We start from the raw sequence: 19,530 nt of genomic DNA on the forward strand, positions 1-19,530 counted from the left end.
TCAGCATGAAGGAAATACTTGTTCCCTATCTTCTTGCTCCTTGGAGCATCTGTGTGGCAAAGCAGGTAGGAGTCGGGAGTTTGGGACAGAAAGCACCTTGCAGAAATGACTTCATTGAGGAAGACCTAAGGGGGAAGCTCTATGATTAGAAGCTGAGTCTAGGGACGTGTCAACTAGACTGGCTGAGCGGACAAGCCAGTCCCTCTCCAGCTGTCTTGCGGTCCAGTCACTGTAGTCTGGATGCGTCATGGTTTGCTACCTTTGAAGTAGGAATACAGCCCCTTAGTGGAGAAGGCTTGCTTCCTTTCCGGCTCGGCTGCATCCTGGCCCTATGCAGAGGGGGTGCTGGTGTGCCTGCTGTCCCGGTCCTGCCTTTCAATCACTAGCTCCCGTGTGATGTCATCAACCCACTCACTGGTGACCACTGGGGGCTGTCTCTCTCCCTGCCCGCCTGTCACACTGCTGCTGGAGTGCGTACTGCTCCCTTCCTGTCGTCCTGTCACAACACTCGCCCCTGTCTGGGCCTGTCCTCCCGGTGCTGACTCTCCTGCCTCAAAGTTGCTCACATGTGTCCACCTTTGACCAGCGCCAGGCTGTGTCTGGGTCTGCCCCTGTGCTCCAGCCCCTGTATGGCTCTCACTCTGGCTTCTGCCTTGCTCCACAGTCTGGGCGTGCGATCCTGCTTCTGTCTGAACATGTCCTCCTGTCACAGCCTGGCTGGTCTGGCTGCTGTCTTGACTGTGGGTCTCAGGCCTCCTGGTCTGACCATCAGAGGACCCCTGTGTCTGGATGCTGGTACTTCCTGTCTGATGGTTTGTGCCCTGCTGCATCGTCTGGGTCTGTGACCCTGTCTGAGCTTGAGCGTGTCCTCCTGGCACAACCTGGCTGGTCTGGCTGCGGTCTTGACTGTGTGTCTTAGGTCCTTTGGTCTGGCCATCAGAGAACTCCTGTGTCTGGACACTGGTACTTCCTGTCTGATGGCTTCTGCCCTGCTGCACAGTCTTGGTGTATGACCCTGTCTGTGTCTGGACGTGTCCTCCTGTCACAACCTGGCTGGTCTGGCTGCTGTCTTGACTGTGCGTCTTAGGTCCTTTGGTTTGGCTATCAGGGGACTCCTGTGTCTGGATGCTGGTACTTCCTGTCTGATGGCTTCTTCCCTGTTGCACGGTCTTGGTGTATGACCGTGACTGTGTCTGGACGTGTCCTCCTGGCACAACCTGGCTGGTCTGGCTACTGTCTTGACCATGCGTCTCAGGCTCCCTGGTCTGACCATGGGGGGACTCTTGTGGCTGTTTGCTGGTGCTTTTGGTCTGCTGGCTCCTGTCCTGCTCCACGGTCTGAGTGGCACCTGCTTGGGCGTGAGTTGCAGTTCCTGTCTTGGTCTCACCTGTCAGGGGGGCTCTGTCCTGCTCCGTGGCCTGTGATTGACTCTCCGATCTACTCTCTCTGGTCTGCCGATTCTTGTCCTCCATGCTCTGGGTCTGTCCCTCATGCCCGCTGGCCTGTGTCTGCTGACTTGTTCCCTCCTGTCTCTGGGCCTCAGTCTGCCTGTCATATGTCGAGCTGTTATCTTGACTCTGGATCTGAGTCCTGGCCCTGTCCTGCCCTCTGGAAGTCTGCTTGCTCTGTCCCTGGCTGCTCCCCTCTTGCTGCAGCCCTGACCCAACCCTCCCTGTGTCAGTGGCACTGGCTTGGCCTTCTCCAAGCTCTTGTGAGGCCCTGGCGTGCTGGCTTCCAAACTCTTGAGATCCACAAGCTCCCTGGGGACTCTTGCTCAGTGTCTTGAAACAGGCCTGTGCAACTTTAAACATCAAGACCAGGAATTCCTGGAATTCTATAGTCCCTGTGTCATCTTCATCCAGCAGGCGAAAGACTTCATTCACAGTGGCGGGGTCGTGGGGTTTCTGGGGAGAAGATGAGGCTAAGTCAGCTCCAAGGAGAACGTGGCTAGGTCAGCTCCACACAGTTTCAGGCTTCCCAGCCCTAGGGCCTTGGAGCCAGCTCCTCAGACCTACCATGCTCTGCACGCATACCAGGTAGCAGCAGTAACACTTAGTTGCTGTCATTTTCCTCAGTTCTGTTTCTCTATGTCTCCTATGCCTAGCACAATTTCTGGCCTACAGGACAGCTGTATGAAGGTTTATCGCACAACGACAATGAGCTCCTCCTCCTACTGTACAGGCTCTAGAGCTGAATCTTTGGGCTGCCCTTGGCACTGAGGCCAGGGAAACACAGTCTTCTGGGAGTTCTGTGAGCGCCTCACTTAGACTCAGATGCTTTCCCAGGATAAGGTAGGTAGGGGTCCAGCAGGACTGTAGGATTGTCTGGAGCATCCAGAGGCAGTATCCTGCTGTGCCCAGATATTCTTGTTCCCAGGCCTTTGTTGTCTTAGTAACTTCGGATGCGAATCAAAGGCAGGAAAGCACATCAAGGCCCTGGTTCTGGCTTTCCAGGTCATAGAATTCCCAGAGCTTCCTCCAAGCTGTTAACAAACTGCACCCCAAAACCTCAGGTATGATGTGATCAGTTGGCTCATAACTTTTAGCAATTGCTTTGTGGAAGACACAGAACTGTGCTTCTAGTGAACATTTATTAATGGAACATCAAATTTCAGATAGACATGGGAAATGTTTACCGTATCAAGTTTAAGAAGCTGCAGAAGGCAGCAATTACTCTGATTTCTAGACCATTCGAAGACGCTACTCCTCTCGGCAATGTCCCATTAGAGTCCTTCTATTTTGGCTTCAAATTAGAATTAATTAAAACCTATATTATATATTTTATATTATGTACATTTTGCAATTCCCATGACCGTCTCGTTCCTCTGCCTTTTGTTTCTCTGCCTGCACAGCTGCCATTAGCGCCAGCAGGCCTGGATTTAGCTGCTGCCTCAATCCTTCCTGTCTGCTCCACCCCACCCCACCCAGGTAAAGCCTCAGCAGGCAACAGCTGTGTTCCCCTGTTACACTCCATGCCGCCCAGCCCTGCACATCATACCACGATGACATCTGCAAACTCATGCTCCAGGAGTCTTTTCAGCTCCCCTCGGGAGAGCACTTGGCAGTTGCCCTCCATCCTGGCGTAGCGCCCAAAGGCCTCGATGATCCCGTTAATGTTTCTCAGTAACTGGGGCATCTTTGACGTCAAGCTGGAAGAGATGAAAAGCCCCCGTGGGAGATCAGCTTCCTGGTCCTTTCCTTGCATGCTTGGCTGTGGTTTTGGTCTCTGTCTTCCTTCATGCTTTCCTCCTGGCTAGGATTTATGCATGGGAAGGAGGAGCACACAGCGACTGGAGATGAGCGCCTGAGGCAGGATTTAAATGCCGGCCCCAGCACTACTTGGCATGTGAGTGGGGCCGAGTTTGCTTTCCTCTCTATGCCTCCATGTATTCTTTGTGATGAAGGTAGTACTAGTACTTTAGAGGGTTATTGTGAAGATCTAAAAAGATAATTCATGAAAAGTGCTTGGTAGATGACTGGCTTTTACTAAGTGCTAGCTATTACATATGATTATGTTATTATATACATATACACATATATAATTTGTCTACATACACACACACACATATATACACACACTACTGTCCACAGAACACTTTGCAGTGCATCATCTCTTATAATCCTTATTATCTCTACTTTAAATGAGAAAACAAGCTTGGAGAAGTTAGATGATTTGCCTAGGGCCACACGGCTTTTAAGGGAACAAGAAATTCTGGAACTGATTTCTTCTTAACTCAAATGCAATGGTTTTCTAGAATGTATCCAGTGGACAAGGTTAATTTGCCTATTACAAGGCATTGGGGTCCCACCAAGGACACCATTAGGCAGTAAATACACATTTGAGTCAGCTTTCTTAGGTGGGAGCCAAGCAGAAACTCCAGTGGCCCAACCCTGCTCTTTCTTGCCAATTGTTAGGAATGCTTGGGAGGGGGCTGCCTTCCCTGGGTGGAGGCCCTCCAGTCCTGAGAGCCCAGCTTTCTCTGCACATGACCTCTGTCCTCAGTGTAGGGCCTAGCAGGGAGTTCAGCGTGCCCAAGAGGCATGTGGTTCCATCCAGCCAAACCCTGTCGACCTATGAGGAATGTACCAATTGAAGGGAGAGATTTTCATTTTCTTTAGCCAGTAACCCTAGCCCTAACCAGAATCTGGGGGTAGATTAAGATGAGGCCTGTGAGTGGGTGGATGGGCAGGAGGAATGACTTGACAATGTGTGAAGCAGAAGCTGGGAGACATCAGAAGGAGGAGATGCTGTCATAGCTGAAGAGGCTCAAAGACAATGAGAGATGGAAGCTTGCAGTAGCTGGAAACCAGGGCAGGGACCTTGGAGATATAAAGGAGGTCGTGGGAAGAGGAATATATATTGAGAGAGAATCAAGAGAGTAAAAGAAGGAAGGAGACGTGGTGTTTCAGAAAAAGCAGACCAATGTGGCCAGAAGGATTCAAAAGTTAACAGATCCAAGTTGAATACCTTTTCTATGACCTGATGGCCAATAATTCAAGGCCAACTTTTCTCTCTTGTATTTATCAAGGTACAAAACTCAGAATATTGTTCCTCAACATAGATGAAAAATATCATTTTAAAAAAACGTGTGGCAGACTTTAACCAGACTTACAAATAGTAAAAATAATAAGATGCCTTTTTAGGTACACTTGATATTCCTTAGAATAGATCCACAAACTCATTTTGCCTGAAGTAAGGAAGGGGAGTCTTAAGAGCCTATTCCTCCATGAGCCAGTTGGACCCCATCATCTATTCCATAGGCTCTCATCACTGCAAAGAAGCTTCTAGAGCCTCAGGAACTGGAGACCTTCACAGATTCAGGTGGGCACGTGGGAGGCTCTGTTGTTTCAGCCCACGTCGTCTTTCAGGGAGAGGCGCTGCTGCCAGGACAGCCTCAGGGGAGGAGGAGGAAGCCCGATTGCTTCAGGAGAGCATCATTTTGCAATATATTCTGGCTTCTGGTTTGCCTGGGGCCCCAAAAGGATGCTGTGTGCTCACAGGCAGCATGGACAGCCATCTAGCCCATGTCTCACAGCCTTGTGCGAATGCTCAGATCACCAAGACACTGGGAATGAGAAAGAGAGTCCTCAGGAGGGGACTTACCTTGTGCCCAGGGAGGACGAGACAAGTGGCTGTAAAGTGGCGTGTGGAGTACCAGGTCAGTGGCCCGAGAACCCTTTATAGGGGATTTAATTGAGGCTCGGGTTTTGGACAGGACGTCCCGCCCTCAGGAAGGCTTGATTCATCCAGGGCTGAGCCCAGCCCCGCCCATCTCCTTTCTTCTGTTTCCTCGACTGACATCTGGCAGTCTAATTAGCAGTCCCTCCTACCACAGTTGAGGCCATCTCTAGCTGGGTCTGTCCCCTCATGACAAGGAGACTGCTGTCCAGTGTGGTGGGTCCAGTAGCGCTCAGCATGGGTTGAGGATCATGGTGAATGTTCTTTGCCTCCATTAACCTGCAAGCATTCAAAGCACATCCACATTTTCAAGAACATAGCATCCACTGAGGATTATCCTTCTCAAAGTAGCCGCTTTGGGAGGCTACACATATTTTTCTGGTGATGCTGTTACTTAGAACATGTTTTGAATTCTTGTCTTAGAATTGCCTTTATGAGACACAGAAAGCCATTTTCATTTCTTTGTAATTGGGTCTCAGTTTTCACGAAAACAGGAAAGGTTAGTGCTTCTCCCACCCCATGCTATGGGTCAGTAGCCTTCTATAGCAGTGAGAGAAGAGGCTTAAATGATCATGTGCATCCTCCTTATTGCAAAGACAAGGAATTCAACTGATTGACGACTCAGCAAACAATCGTGGAAAGATGGCTCTGCTTCGGACATAGGGCTAAGGCCTGGGGCATACAGTGTGGAATAAGATGGTGGCCATTTCAACTCTCGCAGAATACACAGCTTCACAGTCCCAGGGAAAGTCCTCGAGGGGTTACTGGTAACCACCATGAGCATTCGGTTCCATTTTCATTACTGTCTCATTCTATTGGCTCTCCACAACCATCCTATGAGGTGGTAGGGCTGAGCCTATTTTATAAATGGGAACACTGAGAAATCCTCAGGGAAGTGGCCTCTCAAAGAAGAGGGGTGGGGCTGCACCAGGGACCCTCAGGCCTTGGTTTTCTCTGTTACAACCTGCTGATGCTTATTCTTGATGATGTTGGCGCTTTGCGGAGAACAGATTCATTCTCCACGCACTGCTGAGAGTGCAGAGCGGGAAGTCTCCTGCCGAGTCTCAAAGGGGGCCAAGTCCCATGGAGAGGCTCCTAAGTGACAGTGTGGCAGGGAGTATATAGAGCTCCTCTTAGTAACTCTGGGTTGGGAATGCCATGTCCTCCCTCCTCACTCACACCAGTGTGCAGCAGACAGGAGCATCAGGATGGCAGGACACTGTCAGGGCTTTGGTTGCAGCGACTGGCACAGCGAGGACAGCTCTGCAGTAGCAGCACAAACCGCAGCACAGCAGGGCACAGAACCCTGGGTGAGCAGCAGACTGCAGGAGGGCCCCTCAGGCCTTGTGGATGGAGAGGTCTGCCCCACAGGTGGAGCTGGCCAGAGCGGAGGAGGTGAGTGAGGCTGCTGTGGGAACTGACCAGTGTAAGGAGAAGCCTGGCTTGAGAGAGGGACATGGCAGAACAGGAGCGAGTTTGGCAGATGGGCCCTTCCTTCCTGGGTGCTGTTCTAAGCTTGGAACTTTCATAAAGGTTTGGGAAGTAAGGGAAAGTAAAGTAGGGAAGTAAAAGCCAGGTACCTTAACTGTGAGGCAGGTATTATTACATCCAATTTGCAGATGAAGAAACCGAGGCACAGAGAGGTTAAGTAAACTCCTCAAGGTAACATACCTGGAAAGTGGTAAACCCGAATCGGAACTGAGCTCTGCCTGCCGCCTCAGCCCTTGTCTTTGCTGTGGGAGGAGGAGCAGAGGTCAGCAGAGCCTGTGTGTGTGCTGGGGGCGGCGGGGGAGATGGGGCAGTGGGAGAGCCTGGGGCTGACGGTCTCCGCGTTTGTGAAGAATTCTGTACATCAGTGATTTTACTCAGTGGTTGCATCTGCTGCACGGCAGAGAGGGGCTGGGGTCTGTTCAGAAATTGAGTCAAACTCTCATCCTCTGGTCACTGTTCATTATCTCCAAAAAGAAATATCTCGTAGCAAGAGAAACTCCTCTGTGCACTTTGAATTCCTCTTGCACACTTGCGCAGAAATTCATAGCTTCATCTATTGGATTCATCTGTGCTGGACACAGTCTGTGTTTGCTACACTTAGTGGGCTACAAATGAAGAGTAAGCTGTGTTTCCCAGAAAATCAGTCCAACTGGGCAAATAAGCCATGCACACCAAAAGTAACTAATAGTGGGAGACAGAATTTTATGAAAATACTGAATAAGAAAAACAGTCATAGCCCAGAGTCTGGGGAAGGAATCAGTGCTCAGGGGTTACGAGATCAGGACCTAGGTAATCAACACCTCTCCACCTGTGGTTGTGTCGGTTTACTGGGTTCATTTCACTTTATTTTCTTTGCTAATATTGAGTGCCTACTATGTGCAGGCACTGTGTAAAGAGCTTACACACATCTCTCCATTTAACCATCACAACATCCCTAGGATAGCAAATCTATTATTCCAGTTTCAAAGATGAATAAACTATCATTTAAATAACTAACCTAACTTCCTAAAGACAGAATATACTAACTGGTGAAGGCAGGATTTTTTTTAAGAGAATGGCTTGCATTTTAAAAATTTATTTACTTTTATTTATTTGAAAGGTAGAGAGCCAGAGACCAACAGGCAGAGAGAGGGCTCCCATCTGCTGGTTCACTCCCTAGAGGCCCCCAATATCTGGGGCTGGGCCAGGTCTAAGCCAGGGGCCAGGAACTCAATCCAGCTCTCCCACTTGGGTGGTAAGGACCATCCAATCCATCACTTGCTGCCTCTCAAGTCTGCATTAACAGGAAGCTGGAGTTGGAAGTAGAACTGGGACTTGAATCCAGGTCTTCTGATATGGGATGCAGGTATTCTAAGCTGCATCTTAACAGTTGTACCAAATGCCTGCCTCAGAAGGCAGGAGTTGAACCCCCAAATGTCCAACTTCTCAACCTGGTCTCTTAACCGGTCTGCCCTGCCTTTTAGCTAAATTTATTAAATTTGAGGTCTAGGCAATTCCCTTTCACTTCAGCCCAGCTCAGTGTGGGGTGTTGCAGCTCAGCCACTAAGTGAAGCAGCTTTGGGACCACAGAGGGTAACAAATAGGGCAAGTTCCCAAATCCAGAGGCCCTGGTATGAAGCTGAGGGCAAGGCCTGAGGAAAGAATTCTGTGTTCTCACTCCTTCCTGCTTCAGTGGTAAAATCCAGAATGACTGATAAAACCATTGATAAATTCAGCCCAAGAGAAGAGTGAGTCTTTCATGAGGGTGGCACCTTCCCTTGGTTTCTCCCCTGCCCTACATCATGGTTGTCATCTCTTGATGCCAAAAACTTTGTCCTAAAGAGGAACATGCTTATCACACACTCAATCAAGGAGGCCACAGTAGGGTACTCTGAGGGCTAAACATCCTCTGTCTAATTAAATGCCTTTTCCAGTGCAGCTTCAGTAGTATCTACTGCCAGGTCCTCATTGGTTGGAGAATAAGAGGAATAGGGAGCTAATGGGGGCAAGCCATCTGTCCCCACCACCCCCCACCCCCGTGCACCCCGGGTTGCAGGGGATTGCCAAGCCTGACATAGTTTGACTGGTCTTCCAAATTTCTGTTATTAAGTACAGCCCATAAAGCAGCCTGCTCACCAGACACCTTCACTTTTGTCCAGGAGCACAGAATGGTGATAAGGAACAGGAGCGTGCCAGAGGGTGGCCATGTCCTTCCCCCAAAAGTACATGATTCTGGGCATCACCTTTAGAACAAAAGCAAATCCGAAAGCCAGAGAGATGAGTTGCATGGGTGACAGAATTTGCTGGCGCTTATTATCCACACATGCCAGTCGAAAGACAGCATGACTGGGGTGTGGTTCTTGGAGGGTAAGAGAACAATGAGCACTTCTGGGCTTCCTCATCCTCTCTGTGCCCTTCTCTCAGACCCAGCCACTGGAGGCCCTGATCAAAGCCTCCCGGAAGCCCAGGTGCTGGAGTTCAGCACAGGACATGCCAGGAAGGATTAGGCTGATACCAGAGACGTCCCTACCAATGGCTTTGCGACTGTTGGACTTTGTGGGCCTAATCCCTGGCCTGACCAGTTGTGTTGGCCCCGTTGTTTCTCTGAGTCATGACCAGGCAAGGAGCACATGACTAACACGATCCTTAGCATCCTTGGTTTGCTCAAGAGAGCTGGAATCCTCCATTTTTTAGGTCCTCTGTATATCTTGGAACTAGGTGTTCAGTCCTTAGGCAGAGATCCTACAAGGTTTCAACCTTTTCTTCTCACTGAGAAAAGAGAGTCATGGCAGGGGCTTGACCAGGATTCCTTCTTCTAAGTTCCTCAAAGTCCTGATGATGCCAAAGGTTTGTTGACTTAAATGTAATGGTAGCAGACTTATTTCCAATTGGTTCCTTATTCTATCACAATCTCCAGTCAAAAGTATGGACCTACCATTCACCCCAAAACTGCAGCTCATGCTGCCTTCTTGACTTCCTTCTAATTCCTCTTGTCTTGAATTTTCCTTTCATCTCCATGCAGATACCATCTCCCTGTTCAGAACAACTCAGATATCACTTCCTCCTTCACATGTTTCCACATTATCCCAACCAGCTGAGCTCTGTCTTTTAGACATCTTAGTTTTCTTCTAATACTCTTCTTTTATCTTCTACGTTTAAGATATTTCAAATAATATAGAGTTAAATGAGCAAACATAAACTTAACTTTTTTAAACATTTTACACTATTTGCCTCATATATAAACATTATATATATAAATTTTTTTGACAGAGTGGACAGTGAGAGAGAGACAGAAAGGTCTTCCTTTTCCATTGGTTCACCCCACAATGGCCACTGCGGCCAGCGTGCTGCGGCCAGTGCACCACGCTGATTCGAAGCCAGGAGCCAGGGGCTTCTCATGGTCTCCCATGCAGGTGCAGGGCCCAAGAACTTGGGCCATCCTCCACTGCACTCCCGGGCCACAGCAGAGAGCTGGACTGGAAGAAGGGCAACCGGGACAGAATCCGGCACCCTGACCAGGACTAGAACCTGGGGTGCCGGCGCCGTAGGCGGAGGATTAGCCTAGTGAGCAGCGGCGCCGGCTATATATATAATTTTTGAAAGCAGGAGTGGATATATTAATATCACATAACATGGAGCTTACAACAAAAATCATAAAACAGGAAGAAGAGTATATTATTATGTTAGGGGTGTAATTCAGTAAAGATAACATTTATAAATATAAACCCTATAATGTGGCATCATCTCTCTATATATATATGTGTATATGTGTGTATACACACACACACACGTGCATGTGCACACCCACACACACCCACGCACACATATGAGAGAAAACAAGCGATATTTGTCTTTCTGTGTATGGCTTATATGACTTAGCATAATGATTGACAGTTCCAGCTGTTTTGCTGCAAATGTCAAGATTTTATTCTTTTTTTAATAGCTGAGTAATATTGCATTGTGTACCTATGCCACATTTCCTTTATCTACTCATTCATTGACCAGCATCTAGGTTGATTTCATATCTTTTCTATTGTGAATAGTGCTGCAACTGTTGCATCTTTTACAGCATTTATTGCACTCTACCCTCATTATCCTTGCTTGTCTACTTGCTTAATTATCTTTTTTAGATTATGCCATCTTTTGAGGACAAAACTGGTTTGCAATGAGATGACTTGATATGGAAGCCCTTGTCCATTCTCAGAAAAGCATAGCTGTGCTGTCTCCTGAAGACTTGAGGGCTGGGTGTTATGTCACTTAAATCATACCTTGACTTACTTATATTTTTATCCCACTAGAGCTACTGGGCTTCAACCTTGTATTCATGGGCGTGCAGTGGGATATCTATGTGTCTACAGGACAAAGTAGAAAAAATACCAATGCAGCTTTAAGTCAGGAAGGACTGGATTTGTGCTGGTTTTAGCCCTACAAACCTGTCAGCACTGGTGTCCACTAGGGTTAGTCATCATTCACCTGTTTCCTCCTTCATTACCCAAAGCACCTGTCCCTCCCAAGGAGGTATCCAGGATTAAACATTTATGACAAATGATGGAGTGTTATGAGCAAATTAACTAACGAAGGGACACCAGGGCAGTGTGGAGGTGAAAGCATTAAACAGGAAAGCTACATATGGGGCTTGGAAATTCAGTCCTTATTTAATGGAAGAGAATGAGGCACTGAGTATTGAGGCTGTCCGAGGCCATTCTGGGGGCCACTGGCTGTTGATAAAGTTATGCATTCGTTATCTTCAGCCCACCTTGATGAAACCAGTGTTGGGAAGGTAAGAAGGCACATAGGCGTGGTTCTTATCCTCAGGAGGGAGAGACCAATCCCACTCCATCATGTACCTAGCTGCATGACCTAGTGACTTCCTTCACCTCTCCAAGCCTCAGTTTCCTTGTCTGTAAAATAGTGATAACCTTTGCCTACACTCCATGATTACTGTGAGATTAAAACATACAAACTGAATGTGCAAGTGCATTAAAGTAGCAGTAGTGAGTGGTCCTTCTGAATCCAGAGGAAAAGAATGTAATATGAAATTAGTATTCAAACTGATCACTCATTCTGTTCTTTCAGAGCCCCTAGTAAAGGCTTCATTATGGAATTCGGAGCAAAGTTCAGGTGAAATGGATATCCTAACCACAGACTTTAGATGTCAGTGTGGAGGGTCCTCAAGAAATCTTGTTGGTCCAAAACAATCAAGTGTATTTACCGATGAGAGATCTAGTGATCATTGTGCATTGACTGGGTGCCAACCACTGTGCTTAGGGGGTTTTCCACACATTGAGACCTTTACTTCTCTCACTCTGTAGGTTCTTTTTATTCTCATATTTCACAGAAGGGATCTAAGTTTCCAAGAAGTGAAATTACGTGTCCAAAGTCACACTGATAGTGTTGGATGGAAAAGGGACTGGAGCTGTGATTTTAATTTCTGGTTCAGGAATAAAACTGAATGAGTGAAGGGCTGGCTTTGTGGTGCAGTGGGTTAAGCCACAGCCTGCAATGCTGGCATCCTATGTGAATGCCGGTCTGACTCCTGGCTGTTTTGGATCCAGCTCCTTGTTAGTGTGCCTGGGAAAGCAGTGGAAGATGGCCTAAGTACTTGGGCCCTGCCACCATGTGGAAAACCCCCAAGGAGTTCCAGGCTCCTGTCTTTGGCCTGATGCAGCTGTAGCCATTGTGGCCATTTGGGAAGTGAACCAGCTGATAGAAAAATATCTTATTTCTCTCTTTCTCTCTCTCTGCCTTTCAAATAAATAATCTAAATCTTTTTTAAAAAAGGAGTTAATATCTGGCTAACAGTAAGTGACATGCATTAGCTTTCATTATCATTGCTTAACTATGCACATAGAAAATTTTCTGGAAGGATATACATCTAAAGATTATTTCCAGTGGGTGAAACTATGGTAACATTGATTCTTCCTACTGTAACAGTGTTTATTCTCACTATTTGCACTTTCCTACATGGTGGGTTGGGGGTGGAAAGAGCCTGAATGCTCATCAGTGATAGGTGAAGTGGTTTTGCCAACATGCAAGCCTCCTCCATGGTCCCCTGAGCTGTGTGGAAGCAAGACCTTAGGTGAGAGATAACACCAAGGAGTATTGGCGTGGATCAGGGTAGTTCCATGGGAATGCAAAACCTTAGAAGTTGCTTGTCAGGGTGAAGGTGTGGTACCCTGAGGCATCATGTGGTATCACACAGGATAGCTAGTTTTAACTTCTTCCTTTAATGTCTCTTGTGAAAAACTTGGAGCCTCCCTCCTTGCTTTTGAATTTCTTTTTAGCCTGTCCTTGGGCAGGTGTGACCTTTTTGTTGTTGTTAAAATAGATAGTGACCTCTGAATGTATCCTGGTTCCTTTAGTTGGGAGCTCACTTACTTAGGACAAAGCCTCGGCCTCTCCTCTGAACGTGGAACCCACATAATACCCTTTCCTTCATGAATGGCAGTCATGAAGATGAGGACAGGAATGTTGATGATTTTAAAAAAATCTATTCAGAGTTGGGCTCAAAGACCTTACACAAGAAGACTTATCATATGATTAAATAGGAAAACCAGAGGTGCCTGTGGTCGTGCTCATGGTCTGTAATGTAGCATAGATGGGTGTGTGTTCATCTGTAGAAGATAAATCTCCTTAAGTGTCACCATGCATTTCTTTGCTCTATAGCAAGGTAAGATCAAAAGTAGTTTGAGTTACAGTTCATAAAAATTCTGAATTTTGATGGCAAATGAAAAGATAGAAATTCTCTGCCTCTTCTACAAAAACTCTGGCACAAGCCCCAGATTGCTATCTTCTATGATAGTAACTACTCTCCATACAGGCAGTAAGGGGGCTGCAGACACTGGCTGCAGGCTACCTCACCACCTCTCCAGCGGCTCTAGGCAGAGGGCACTGTGCTGGAGTTTAGAGTTCACTCTCCTCCTCTCTGGCCTCTTCACATGGCTGTGCACTACTCAGGGTTCTCCAGAAAAGCAGAACTAGTGAAAGATGTATAGATGCACACTAAGATAAAATTGAGAGAGCATGTAAAGGAATTTTGAGGAATAGGCTCATACAATCGAAGGGCTGGCAAGTCTGAAGTTTGTGGAGCAGGCCAGCAGGCAGGAAATTCCCGCAAGAACTAATGATGCAGTCTTAAAGCAAAAGGCAGAGGGGAGGCAGAATTCCCTGTTCCTCCGGGGGCTCAGTCTTTTCCCTGAAGGCCTCAGCTGATTCTCACCCACATGAGAGAAGGTTGTCCACCAATGTCGACGTTAACCACATCTGAAAAAATACCATCACAGCAGCATCCAGGCTGGTACCCGACCAAAAGCACCACAGTCCAGCCAAGTTGACACATAAAATTAAACATTTAGCCATCACAGGCTTGGTGCTCTGTTGATTTCTCCAGGCCTGGCTTTCCAGCGTCTAGGGTTTTGTCTGCTGATTTCTTTCTTAGCTAATCAGTAATACTGTAGTATCTTGGTTTGGACTCTATTTCTTGTCCTTCTTCCCAAGGAGTCTGCCCCAGTCTTCTTTATTTTTCACTAAGCAATGTGTGCTTGTTTGTTTGTTTTTTAATTAAAGGAGGGAAGTGAACCTGATAGTTAGGCTCATTCAGAAACTCCAGGTTCATGCTTCTCAGCCCTTCCCTGGCCCAGCCTTGTCCCTGAAAGGAAATTTGGAAAATAGAGATATCAAAACGAAAGAGTAAACATTACTGTAGTTTCACCTACTGGAGGTAACCATTAGATTGTGTGTCCTTCCAGGCATTTTTCTATGTGCACAGATAAGCGAGGATAATAATAGCTAATGCATATTACCAGCTCTCAGCCAGGTATTAGCTTATTTTGCCCTCCCCGTATCAGTGAGGCAGATGCCATTACTATTTCCATATTCCCACGAGGGAAAGGAGGGCAGAGGTGTTAAGTGACTTGACTCACCCACGGCACACAGTGAAGGTGAGCTTCACAGTTAGACCCAAGCACTCTGGATCTGGGGTCTGAGCTTTTAATTACATTATAGTGCATCTCTGCACATGTGTTTTCCTACTGTACAGGAATTCTGTTCAGTGTGTATATTAACATTCAGTATGCAGTTTATGTGACCCAATTTTCACATCACAGTGATTAATTTTCAAATATCATTAAATAATCTTCTATTTTTTCATCATTTTTAGTGGTAGCAAGGAATTATGGGTAGAGGCAATATTGCTTATGTAATCATCTCCATCTTCAGAAGTTTAGATTGCCTCTTCTTTTTCTATCATAAAACCTACAATGTGAATATTCTTGGGGCCGGTGTTGTAGTGTAGTGGGTTAAGTGGCAACTTGCAATGCCAGAATTCCACGTGAGCTCTGGTTCAGGTCCCAGTTGCTCCACTTGTAATCCAGCTCCCTGCTAATGCATCCAGGAAAGCAGTGGAAGATGGCCCAAGTGCTTGGACCCCTTCCACACATGTGGAAGACCTGGACAGAGTTCCAGGCTCAGCCCTGGCTATTGCAGACATTTGTTGAGTAAACCAGTGGATGGAAGAAAACTCTACACCTCCCTGCCTCACAACTCTGCCTTTCAAATAATAAATAAATAAATCTTTAAAAGCTCTTCCAGCACACAGTTCAGACTGCTCTCTGGGAAGGCGATTTCAGTGTACATTCCCATGGTGGTTCATCCCCTACAAACTCACCAACATCAGGAGCTATACTTTTTAAAAAGGCACCACTCTGATAAATGGTGACCAGTGCTGTGATGAGTTCCTTTCACCGCTTGTGAAAAGAACATTTTTCTCCCCATGTGTTTATTGAACATTTGTATTTTGTGTCTAAATTTTTTGGTTCATTTCCTTTATCCATTTTTTTCTAGAGATAGAAACTGAACTCTAGCCTGCCAAAATAAACTTTTATTTTGCAGATTACTTCCAAAACACTTTTTTCCTTAGCCTCTGGCCATGATTTCCTTTTCCATCCTCTCTAGATCCTGGAGCCATGGAGATCTTTCTATAAACTCAATGATCTTGATGATGGGCAGAAGCTGAGCCCAGCAGCCACAGGGGCTCTGGGTAGGGGCTGGTGCTGCTACATCTGGAGTACATGTTGTTCAGCTTCTGGAGGGTGAGGAGGGCTTGGGGCTGCCGCCAACTGCCCATTGTCCTCTTGTCCCACCTCCAGGCTACACTGCTCTGGATGGATGGATGGATGGATGGGGGAGAGTTAAGGAGTTCTGGGGGGACAACAACTGCCTTTGAGAGCAGCTTCCCCACTGTTCTGTGAAGCCTCGGGCAGCCTCCCCCCCCCGCCCCGCCTCTGCGTGCTCTTCTGAACAGCTGGTCCTGGTGGCTCTTTCCAACGGATGAATGTGGCTATGAATTAACAAAGGGCAGCTATTACTTTAAGCTCTGATTGTGATTCTGGTTTTGCAGGGGAGTGTTGGGTGGTTTGGGATGGGCAGGTCTGGGTTCGTCTTGTTTGAGGAATGTTTACCATCTTTAGGTAGGAAGGGCTATGGCCTTTATGGTAGCCTTGATCTCCCCACCCCAGGCTCAGGGTGGTATCCAAGTGGCCAACAGTGTTACTGTGTGCAGTGCATTTTCCTCATCTATTGAGGATAAAAATAGTACCACCATCACTGGGCTGTGTGAAGATTAAGTCAGTTAATCTGTGTAGAACATTGAGATAGTTTTAGGCAATTTAGGAAATTTCTTACTTAGATTAACTCATTTAATCATTACGCAGTCTAGTGAGGTAGGAACTATTTTATCCTTAACTTACAAATGAGACAGAGGGAAACCAGGGAGTAATGAGTGGCTAGCCCTAGGTCATGCAGCTGTAAGCGTCTGAGTTTTAGAATATACATCTGGGCAATGTGTCTTCAGAGCACACATCTGTAGCCAGCTGTGTACGACAGCTATCCTCTTCCAAGGTGGGGAGAAAAGGGTGAGGAAGGAGAGAAACCTGGCCTTTTCCTCCCAGAAGTGAAGCTGATAGGCTCACACTGGGAATTCAGGTTCATGCTTCTCAGCCCCTCCCTGCTGAGTCTTCTCCAGCCACACCTCCTATGGGAAATCTTCCTAGATGAGCTCCACCCACAAGATCACATCTATTTTCTCCACCTGCTTTGAACTTATGAGCCTAGTTGTTTGCATGTTGCTTTTTTTCTTCCAAGATTTATTTTATGTATTTGAAAGGCAGAGTTATGTGGGTGGGGGGAGAGACAGAGAGAGTGATCTTCCATCCATTGGTTCACCCCCTAAATGGCCACAATTGCCAGGGCTGGGCCAGACCAAAGCCAGGAGCCAGGAACTTCTTCCAGGTTTCCCACATGAGTGCAGGAGTCCAAGCACTTGGGCCATCTTCTGCTGCTTTCCCAAGTGATAAGCAGAGAGGTGGTTTGGAAGTGGAGCAGCTGGGACTTGAACCAGCACCCATGTGGGATCCCAGTATCCTCAGTAGGTGGCTTCACCTGCTACACCACAACACCAGCCCCTGCATGTTGCTTTGTGATGCTTGAAAAATTGATATCCAATTCAGTGAGCATTTATCGAATGCCTGGAACAGAGGACTTTTAGGGTCATGGGAAGCGGGATACACAGCAGACTCCTAGAATGGCAGATGTCCTAAATAGTACTCTGGCCTCAGAATCAGCCCTTAAGGCATTCAGATATGACTGAAGAGCCCATGAGAGTATTTTAGGCATGGAAAGCCAAGACACTCTGGAAAAAAAAAAAAAGAAGAAGACTTAAATGAAAGATCTCTGTGATTGAGATCCCAGTGGAAAGAACGGAGCCATCAAAGAAGGAGATACCTTTCTCTGAAGGGAGGAGAGAACTTCCACTTTGACTATGACCTTGTCAGAATAAGATCGAAGTCGGCGAACTCAAAAGGCTTCCATAGCCTTGGCAACTCATGACTAGAGCCTAGGGAGATCACTGACACCATAAACAAGAGTGTCAAATTGTTAAGTCAACAACAGGAGTCACTGTGTACTTACTTCTCATGTGGGATCTGTCCTTAATGGGTTCTCCAATGTGAAGTAATGCTATAACTAGCACTGAAACAGTATTTTACACTTTGTGTTTCTGTGTGGGTGCAAACTGATGAAATCTTTACTTAATATATACTAAATCAATCTTCTGTATATAAAGATAATTGAAAATGAATCTTGATGTGAATGGAATGGGAGAGGGAGTGGGAGATGGGAGGGGTGCGAGTGGGAGGGAAATTATGGGAGGGGGGGAAGCCATTGTAATCCATAAACTGTACTTTGGAAATTTATATTTACTAAATAATAAAAAAAAAAGGATCAATAGATGTGTAGCATAGGCCAAACATGGCTTCTCCCTGCCAGCATCTATAGCCTTGTCAGGGACACAAAGACAGGTATATGAAACACAGTTGGAGGTCACTGCTGTAGAAGAAATATGAACAACACACTACAGAAGCATGGGGACAGGAATTTGTTAGCTCAGCTGGGAGGTAGGTGGCTCTGGGGAGCCTCCTGGGTTGTGCATTTGCACTGGGTGTTGAACGGTGTAATGAGGAGGTCAGCCTAAGAAGAGCGTGGACAAAGGCCCAGACTGCACACTAAGCCCAGTAGAGTAAATGGCCCTGCTGGTGTCACTCTGGCTGCTTTGCTGTCACTGTCAGCAGGAACAGGAACTCTGCCCTGAAGAGTGTGTGGCTCTGCCTTCTGTGCTCTTGCCCTGGGTTTTCCTGGCTGACACCCTAGTGCTCAGAGATCGCTCCCGCTGCAGGGGTGGTTGACTCTGCTCTGGTTGCAGTTGGTGTCATTGTTCTGTCTCCCTAATCTGGCCAAGGGCAGGGCAACACTGAAGCCCTGTGGGGACTGCATTCTTCTCAGGAGTGAGGCAGGAAACAAAGGCCGTGGACTTAGGGGAGCTGGTGTAGTCCCGTGGCTCTGGGAGAAGCATCTGGCTGTGTTGTTTTGGTCGTTTTGAGGTCTTTTAATGGACACCAAGTCTTGGCATTAAGGTGAGGAATCAAAGTGCTAGGTCACTTCTGAATATCCAGGGAACTTGTCACGGACAATCATTTTTCGTTTTCCCACCTATCTACCAACCCACCCAGCTGACATTTGTCTGACCCCTTCTCAGTGGTGTCAGGCAGTGAACTTGGTGCTGGGGACCCAAAGACTGAAAAGACCCAGTTCTTGCCCTCACATTGAGTCTGGTGACCCGTGATTAAACAGTTAAAGCATTGCCTACTTCAATCAAGGAGTCACAGAGAAGAGGCATTCAGCACAGAATTTGGATTAATAAGTTGACAATTCTTGAACTGAATCTCAGTAGACGAAAAAGGAGGTAGCAGAAGTCATCCAGACAGATGGCAGAGTAGAAGGTGAGGGCAAAAGATGCCCAAGAACAGCTTGTCTGGGGCTGAGAGAGCGTGTTGGGGTTGGCAGGGAGGTTGCGAGCTATGTTTGGAGAAGGTGGGTGGGGCCGGGGCCGGAAGTTTGAAGTGGCATTTGAACACTACGTTCAGAGCACTGAAGGGTTTTGAGCATTGGAATCACTTGCTTGGCTCTGCATTTTCTAAAGAAAACGCACGGCACTGCACTGATAACAGTGCGGGGGAGGGGAGAGGGAAGGGTGGAAACAAACACATCCTTCAGGCAGGAGGCTGTTGCTGTTGCTGATGAAGACCTTCCTGGAGGAAGAGGGGTTAAGAGCTACTAAGAGGGTAGAATTGTCCAGACATGGCTATCAAGTAGGTATGGGTGGTGTCCACATGATGACATCTAATGATCTGACTTTGGCCACCATGGGTTCCCGCTGAAGCTCTCCTTGGACACGGAGATTAGAGGAGGAGAAACAGGTTGAATCAGGGCTGGGAGCAGAGATGAGTTTAGCTGGCTTTGTTGAGTCAGCTGGAGGGAGATAGGGCACTG

The 19,530-nt window shown here is 47.2% G+C and overlaps 1 protein-coding gene across 1 annotated transcript; it reads right to left on the bottom strand.

The window, feature by feature from the left end:
• Positions 1 to 329: 329 nt before the first annotated feature.
• CRNN (cornulin) lies at positions 330 to 3,135 on the bottom strand. Its single transcript, XM_062193598.1, has 3 exons — positions 2,998 to 3,135; positions 1,167 to 1,904; positions 330 to 839 (listed from the first exon to the last, which is right to left on the bottom strand). The coding sequence occupies exons 1-3, from the start codon at positions 3,133 to 3,135 to the stop codon at positions 330 to 332; spliced, it is 1,386 nt and encodes a 461-aa protein (XP_062049582.1).
• Between the last annotated feature and the right edge of the window lie 16,395 nt (positions 3,136 to 19,530).

Source organism: Lepus europaeus, chromosome 5, assembly GCF_033115175.1.
Source record: "Lepus europaeus isolate LE1 chromosome 5, mLepTim1.pri, whole genome shotgun sequence".
NCBI classification, from domain to species: domain Eukaryota; kingdom Metazoa; phylum Chordata; class Mammalia; order Lagomorpha; family Leporidae; genus Lepus; species Lepus europaeus.

Coding starts and splice junctions, on each gene's coding strand:
- CRNN (XM_062193598.1), bottom strand. CDS start 3,135: ATGCCCCAGTTACTGAGAAACATTAACGGGATCATCGAGGCCTTTGGG. Junction 1,905..2,997: donor AGTTTGCAGATGTCATCGTG/GTATGATGTGCA, acceptor TCTTCTCCCCAG/AAACCCCACGACCCCGCCAC. Junction 840..1,166: donor CACGGTCATACACCAAGACC/GTGCAACAGGGA, acceptor ACAGGGTCACAG/ACCCAGACGATGCAGCAGGG.